Source organism: Colobus angolensis, unplaced genomic scaffold (genome assembly GCF_000951035.1).
Source record: "Colobus angolensis palliatus isolate OR3802 unplaced genomic scaffold, Cang.pa_1.0 Scaffold271, whole genome shotgun sequence".
NCBI lineage: Eukaryota > Metazoa > Chordata > Mammalia > Primates > Cercopithecidae > Colobus > Colobus angolensis.
The window spans coordinates 1,576,450-1,584,766 of NW_012115944.1; the positions used below are offsets into that span (position 1 = coordinate 1,576,450).

The 8,317-nt window shown below is 46.5% G+C and overlaps 1 protein-coding gene and 1 pseudogene across 1 annotated transcript; one reads left to right on the forward strand and one right to left on the reverse strand.

Annotated features, from left to right (window-relative positions):
* Positions 1 to 247: 247 nt before the first annotated feature.
* Positions 248 to 3,569, forward strand: LOC105515994 (translational activator of cytochrome c oxidase 1; the record flags this gene model as incomplete). The annotated part of the gene is made up of 4 exons (XM_011947998.1): positions 248 to 358; positions 1,561 to 1,688; positions 2,520 to 2,697; positions 3,035 to 3,569. Coding segments are annotated over 4 exons (618 nt in total), but the record flags the coding sequence as incomplete, so codon positions are not given.
* A 2,735-nt stretch (positions 3,570 to 6,304) lies between these two features.
* LOC105515967 lies at positions 6,305 to 6,722 on the reverse strand (annotated as a pseudogene).
* Positions 6,723 to 8,317: the final 1,595 nt, after the last annotated feature.

The following is an 8,317-nucleotide window of genomic DNA, read 5'->3' on the forward strand; positions in this document are numbered from 1 at the left end:
AGTAAGCCAAGATCGTGCCACTGCACTCCAGCCAGGCAACAGAGTGAGATGCCATCTCAAAAAGCAAACAAAAAAAAAACCCAAAATACTTCTCCATATCCCACTCAAACACTAGTTAAGGTATTCTAAGGTAACTGAGAGCTAAATGGTGATTTGCCACTCCTTTGGCTTGGTGGGGCTGGAAATCCCTTTTTTTCTCCCGTGTTATAATGAGATGTCTTTGCTCACTCTTTGTTTTTTCTAAATCTCAGAAGGAGGCCCCAACCCTGAGCACAACAGCAACCTGGCCAATGTTTTAGAGGTGTGTCGCAGCAAACATATGCCCAAGTCAACGATTGAGGCAGCGCTAAAAATGGAGGTGCGTACTGTTTGACATGCTTTTTATTGATCACAGCCTCTACAGGGCTCATGTCTGGATAGCCACCAAATACACCTTAAATTATCAGAGAGGGCCAAGTACAGTGGCTCACGACTGTAATCCCAGCACTTTGGGAGGCTAAGGTGGGCGGATCACTTGAGGCCAGGAGTTTGGAAACCAGCCTGGCCAACATGGTGAAACTCCATCTCTACTAAAAATACAAAAATTAGCTGGGCATGGTAGCACATGCTTATAATCCCAGCTACTTGGGAGGCTGAGGTGGAGGATCGCTTGAACCCAAGAGGCACAGCTTGCAGTGAGCCGAGATCGCGCCACTGCACTCCAGCCTGGGCAACAAAGCGAGACTCTGTCTCAAAAAAAAAAAAAAAAAAATTATCAGAAAGAAGGGTAGCAATGTAGTTGATGCCCTCAGCCTAGAGGCTTCTGGGAGCTCACTGTCCTTGGTCATTTGTTCTAGAGGCACAACTGGGAGTAGGATGCATAGGCAGCGTGCAGGGCCATACAGCCCGGGACTGCTCAGCCAAGTTGTAGGGAGATGAGGTATTATAGAAAGAAGGGGCAGTGTGGGAGAAAGCCCTTATGTTAGGTTGAGGAAGGTTTTGTTTCTTAGATGTTTATACCCTAAAGGAGAAAAGCCAGTAGAAAGAGAGAGGGTGGGGGTGATAGAGATGGTGGGAGGGGCAGGTATATAGAGTCCACGTGAGGGTACACCTTTCTCTGGGGCAGGTAGGGAGGCTCTGAGGAAGTAATAGTTATCTTAATAGATCATAGTTATTGAGTACTTCCTGCAGGCTAAGCACGGATAAAAACTGTGTGTGTGTTATCTCATCGAATCCTGAAAACCACCGTAAGTAGAAATTGAGGCACAGAAAGGTTAGGTGACTTGACTCAGGTCACATAGAAAATGACAGACTTGAAACCAGATAGTCAGACTTTAGAGCCTGTGCTCTAACCATTATGCTTACTGCCTTCACGTAGGCCATGGTGCAGAGAAGGAGGTGGAGACAGCAACTATTTTCCCCACCTAGTGGCCCTTTTTTCCTTTGTGAAAGAGGAAGGATTCTAGGCTCCAGCCTAGAGAGCCCATGCCATGAAGTTAGTTTTGCAATACTTGTGGTTCTGGGCTGACATGTGGGAGGGAATTGGGAAACAGAAAAATGTGCTTGTGTCGTTTATTGCAGAAAACCAAGGACATGTATTTGCTGTATGCGTGTCGGGGCCCTGGTGGCTCTTCTCTGCTCATCGAGGCATTATCTAACAGTGGCCACAAGTGTCAATCAGACATTAGACATATCCTGAATAAGAATGGGTAAGTGTGTGTCTGTGGGGAGTGGTAGGGGACAGAGCCTTTATGTTCCAATTCTCTGCAAGGCAAGTACTGTTGATCTCTGCTAGTGTTTCAGGGTTTTGTTTTTTGTTTTTTGAGATGGAGTCTCACTCTTGTCACCCAGGCTAGAATGCAATGGCATGATCTCGACTCACTGCAACCTCTACCTCAAGTGATTCTGCTGCATCAGCCTCCTGAGTAGCTGGGATTACAGACACCCATAGCCACGCCCAGCTAACTTTTGTATTTTTAGTAGAGATGACAGGGTTTCACCATGTTGGCCAGGCTGGTCTCGAACTCCTGACCTCCGGTGATCCACCTGCTTCAGCCTCCCAAAGTACTGGGAGCCACCATACCTGGCCATGTTTCAGGTTTTAAGCACACTTCCTCCTTAGCAGAATCCAGTGAGTTAATTGACTTTCCCTTAATGTTGTCTGTACTAGCAGAATCCCAAAGACTTGTTCATTGGTATACAAGGGGGTCTTTGTCCTATTATCCCCATCTGTAGCCATATAATGCCCAAATCTTAAAATGCTCCACTAGTACTGGCATCTTAATGGCACAGGAAATGATGAGCAAAGTCTGCTTCCTCCAAACTGCAATCAAGGCAGAAAATTGAGTGTGGGAACATTCTTGGGCTGTTCCCTTATCCAGCAGCAGCTGCATTTCCTCCTTGAGGAAGTGATCTGCTCCATGTCTGTGTGTACTCCATAGACTGGGTGAGAAAGAGACAGTGATATAGAATGATGAGCTTTATGGAGGCTGAGTGTCTAGAGGCATCCACTCATGCCAGCTTGTTTCCTTCCCTGTCAGAGGAGTGATGGCTGAAGGAGCTCGTCACTCTTTTGACAAAAAGGGGGTGATTGTGGTTGGAGTGGAGGACAGAGAGAAGAAGGCTGTGAACCTAGAGCGTGCCCTGGAGCTGGCAATTGAAGCAGGAGCTGAGGATGTCAAGGAAACTGAAGACGAAGAAGAAAGGAACGTTTTTAAAGTAAGCATGAAAACATGGGTGTTTGGTGGGCTGCCGGGAGGACCACGATAGATGCCTTACACATGCCTCTTGGTTTCTTCCTTCCTGTGCCCCAGGGTACGGATGAGACAAAGAGTTCACATATCGTACAAACATTTATTGAGTGAATACTGAATAGGTCCGACTCTCGTGAGGACTATGAGAAAGAGTCAAAACATTGAAAATGATATCCCTGCCAGTGAAGATCTCAAACCCAGCGATCCATTCCAGTACTGACATTCAGGACTTTGCAAGGTCCTGTGTTGCTTTGTCTCATTACCTCCTGGCTCCTCACCTCCTGATTTTCCTTTATCCCTAGTTTATTTGTGATGCCTCTTCACTGCACCAAGTGAGGAAGAAACTGGACTCCCTGGGCCTGTGTTCTGTGTCCTGTGCACTAGAGTTCATCCCCAACTCAAAGGTGCAGCTGGCCGAGCCCGACCTGGAACAGGCCGCTCATCTCATCCAGGCTCTCGGCAACCATGAAGATGTGATTCACGTCTATAACAACATTGAATAACCAGGCTATGTGTGCTCCCGGGTTCCTTCCTAGAAATGTGGCAGCCCATTCCAGCACACAGGCTTCTGCAGCAATCTCTGAGAGTAAAGCCGGTGGGAGGCTCAGAACATCAGGAGGCCCAAAGCCAGGACTTGTGACCTTGAAGCCAAAGGAATCTCACTTGTAGGGCCTCCTTCTCAGCTCTGCTACTATCTCAGAGCCATCCGGGTGAGTGTCCCGACACTCTCTTGGATGCAAGGCAGGACCACCCAGCTGGTCAGACTCTGATGTTGGGTAGCTAGCCTCTGTGGGAATTGTAAGTGCCCTGAGGCACTATGTACTAGAAACTACTCTTTTTTTTTTTTTTTTTTGAAATGGAGTCTCACTCTGTCGCCCGGGCTGGAGTGCAGTGGCCGGATCTCAGCTCACTGCAAGCTCCGCCTCCCGGGTTCATGCCATTCTCCTGCCTCAGCCTCCCGAGTAGCTGGGACTACAGGCGCCCACCACCTTGCCTGGCTAGTTTTTTGTATTTTTTAGTAGAGACGGGGTTTCACCGTGTTAGCCAGGATGGTCTCGATCTCCTGACCTCGTGATCCGCCCATCTCGGCCTCCCAAAGTGCTGGGATTACAGGCTTGAGCCACCGCGCCCGGCCTAGAAACTACTCTTAATAATAACAGTGATTATTGGTTGCTGCATTGCTGTTGTATGGCTCTTGAGTCTTCCTGAGTTTGCGTGCAGCTGTTGGGATCCTCTGGACTAACTTTCAAGTCCCTAGGCTTAGCTCTACTACTACAGTCCCAGGATTATTTTTTTTGATTGGCCATAGAAATGTAGTTGTATCCCGGCACTCCATGGTCTAATGCTGGTCTTACGACCTAAACCTGTCATTCATTCATGCAACTAGTATTTCTGGAACACTAGCTATGCACCAAGAATTGTACTTATCTAGAACATAAGCTATTCAACTGGTATCCTGTGTTAGATCCTGCTCTAGAAGGTAGGACCTCAACACAGGACTGCTCTTTACTGGAGCTGCCCCAGGGCAGTGTGAGCTGCTGTGCAATCATCTGTTGCTCTCTTTGTGTGACTTCTGTGCCCTTCTTTAACCAAACAGCTTAAGGTTCTAGCCCAGTTGGAAAGCGAGTGCCAGTGATAAGGGACTTGGCAGTGGCTCACACCTATAATCCCATCTACTCTAGAGGCTGAGGCGGGAGGATCACTTGAGCCCAGGGGTTTGAGGCTACAGTGAGCTATGATTGCACCACTGCATTCCAGCCTGGGTGACAGAGTGAGAACTCTTGTCTTTTTTTTGAGGCAGAGTCTCACTCTTGCCCTGGCTGGAGAGCAGTGGCACAATCTTGGCTCATTGCAGCCTTGACCTCCTGGACTCAAGCAGTCCTTCCACCTCAGCCTCCCAAGTATCTAGAACTACAGGTGCATGCCACCACGCCCAGCTAATTTATATATATTTTTGTAGAGATGGGGTTTCACTATATTGTCCAGGTTGGTGTCGAGCTCCTGAGCTCAAGCGATCTGCACACTTGGCCTGGCCTCCCAAAGTGCTGGGATTACAGGCATGAGCCGCCGCGCCTAGCTGAGTCTGTCTCTGCTTTTTTTTTCTGAGACAGAGTCTGGCTGTGTCGCCCAGGCTGGAGTGCAGTAGCGTGATCTTGGCTACTGCAACCTCCACCTCCCAGGTTCAAGCGATTCTCCTGCTTCAGCCTCCCAGGTAGCTGGGATTACAAGCAGGCACCACCATGCCCGGCTAATTTTTTTGTTGAGGGGAGGGGAGAAAATTAAACCTTATTTATTTTTAAAACCAAACCACTAGGAAAATATATCACAGCCTGGAAACAGCAAATGGACAGGCTCTATTATCATTTCAAGTAATAAGTTGGTGAAAATACAATGAGGTTGCTATCAAAAGAATAAGGTGCCATGCTGGGGCAGGAACACTGCAAGTTCCGAAAGCCCCAGGCAAAAATGGTATTTAGTAATGGGGTCTGCCTCTCCTTTGCTCTAAGGGAGTCGGCTCATCCTAGCCCAAGTTGCTTACGTTTTCTCCCTTGAATTTCCTGTTGCCGGGATTTGTGTCAATAGTGCTCTGTTAATTCAGGGAGCTGAGTAGGCAATGCTAGGTTTAGGCTTTCATTCCATCCATTCTATAAAAACCAGGTTTTTCCAAATCCAGAACTTCATAACTCTGTTGTAATCAAGTAGCCAACTGCTCCTCTTTTACTGTTCATTCCTAGATACTAGTATATATCACAATCAAAACCCCCTTCTCTTCACCGGGAAAGTGTTACTGCAAGATTTTCCTGTCATTTTGCTGCACACAGCCTCAGGGCCCGTCAGCCAGTAATTATGCTTCCCATAATTAGTGTGTCGTCACCTCTCATGTTTTTGCATGGTCTCCAGGCTGAAAGATGCGGCATGTAATAATTTTAAGAAATGTACATCCACATCTTGATGACCAGAAATGGGGATCCACAAGGAAGCTTTCCAAGTTCTTATCCAAACTAGTCTCCCTCCCAATTCCACATCTTAAAATCAACTTGTATCGCCTTGTATAATTACACAAAACCAAGAAAACAAAGACCCAGAAAACTTTTTTGCCCTTCTAAGTGAGTGACCTCATCAATTTTGTTTTATAACTTACCGAAAATGGTGTGGTGACACTTCTGGTAAACAGGATGTTGTCAACAAAGAGAAAATATCTCTCCTTAAACTCTGCCAACTCTAACCTGCCAGCCTGTTGGTACCTGTATAGTAAGAAGAGTCTGGTACCTTGGGGGGCTCTGGCTTGTTACAGGGGAGATCCTTACTGGCAGGACAAGCACTGGCCACAGGACATATAAGCTCTAAAACTCTACTGTAATATCTCTGACCCAATTTAGTACCACTTTTTTCCATTTCATTTTTTAGGACTGAAACATAAAAGAACCAGTGCCTAGAGGCAAGTGACATATGTCTTACACTTGTGGCCATCCTTCGTTTCTTCATAAACTTTGCTTAAAAGACTAAAATTCCCAATTCCTTATAAAAAATATATTCTTGCCCTCAGCCCCAATGGCCACTGGCAAAGATTGTTATTTCCCAGTGGATAAGAGAGCCTCCTTCATCTTCGCGGTCATAGTTGGGATGTAGTGCATGTGGTCATCCATACACTTGGTCACACAACCGTCCAGCTGCTGCTTCACCTGAAGCTCCTTACTGCCAGCATCTATAGAATCTTTGACTTTGTCATTGCAATGCATGGTGCACCAGGCCAGGTGGTCCTAGAACTTCTCCAACTCACTGGTGACCAAAGCCTGGGCTTGAGCCAGAGGCACATGGCAGTGCTTTGATGCACTGGGGCACCTGCTGCATGGAGGTCTGGCTGTCCTCACAACAGCTGGTGCTGCCTCGGAACATGAGACCCTGCATCTTCCAGATATTCTCTCTCTCCAGACTCTTCAGCATGGAGTCCACCACCTCCTGCACCCGCAGCTGCTGCAGCTTCGCCATGGCGACCCTACACCGCCCTGGGCCATGCCAGCCTGACTAATTTTTGTATCTTTAGTAGAGACCAGGTTTCGTCATGTTGGCCAGGCTGGTCTCGAACTCCTGACCTTAGATGATCCATCCACCTTGGCCTCCCAAAGTGCTGGGATTACAAGCATGAGCCACGGCACCCGGCCTCTGTCTCTCAAAAAAAAAAAAAAGAAAAAAAGAAAAGGGACTTGCCAGGGCCTGCTTTGCCTGGGTCCCTATGCATCCTGAGATTGGTCAGAGTGAACCAATGAGAAGATTGATCTGATCTGCTCTCAAGAAGGGCTACCACCAGCTGGTTTTGAAAGCTTGGTTCTGAGAACAACCAGCCCTAGATCCTTTTCATCTCTGATACCAAATGATGTGGCACTGAGAACTGAAGAGGAAACGTGAACAGAAAGAAGAGTGAGGGCTGAATAAGAAGCCTGGCCGGTGGGAAATAAGGCCCTTGGTACCTTTTGCTCCTAATAGTCACTTCTGGGTTTAGAAGGGACAGGAACTCCCACCTCCTGCGTCTGAGCCTGTCAAGCATGTTGGGCCTAAAGTGGCTTTCTGATCCCTGTTATACACCTATTTATAAGTTATTTAAGCTAATTCTGAGCTCAGAGTAATTTTCCTGAAGGAGTCTTAGGTAAATAAGGATGGCAAAGAACTAAAACAAAATTTGCTGTAAATGATAGCTTCAGCTTCTAGGAAAAGAATTACTGACTCCACAGTGATGTCAATAGCTGGAGAACAAGGGCTACGAGGAAGAAAACCAGTGAAATAATCCATAGTTATGCCACTTGCCCAAATATCTGAATTGCTTATCATTAAAAAAGAGCAACTTTGCATTTATATGCAGCTTCATAATTTATAAAATACTTTTACATGTTATTTATTTGAACAAACCTATAAAACACTTTCACTAAGTATTTTATGCACAGATGATCTCATACCAAGCAGGTAAGAACAGGTCTAATACCACATCTTATACAGAGAGACTTTGGCTTATAAAATAGCTCTGTTTTGGAAATTAATTTGAGGAATCTTATCACTTATAATCTGAGAAGTCTGTACTAAGGGAGTCTGCTCTTAAAGGGAACATGGCTAGTCATGTGAATAGATCTCTAATGTAATATATAGAATCTTTATTAGTATGGACTGTTGCATAACCAATTATCTTACATCAAGACATGCTTACTATAAGGCACAGTAAAGGCTCCTGTGATGATGGCTCTGCACTGACCCCTAGTGGTGCCCTGCAGTCTCCTGCAGTTAATAGGAAAGGCAGAAATGAACCCTTCCTTGAATTTGTTCTGCTGTCTCTAGATCTGGTAAAGATCCTGAGCTATTTAAATAAAGATGATCACAGCCGGGTGCGGTGGCTCACGCTTGTAATCCCAGGACTTTGGGAGGCCGAGGCGGGTGGATTACCTGAGGTCAGGAATTCGAGACCAGTCTGGCCAACATGGTGAAACCCTGTCTCTACTAAAAATACAAAAAATTAGCCAGGCATGGTGGCAGGCGCCTGTAGTCCCAGCTACTCAAGAGGCTGAGGCAGGAGAATGGCTTGAACCTAAGAGGCACAG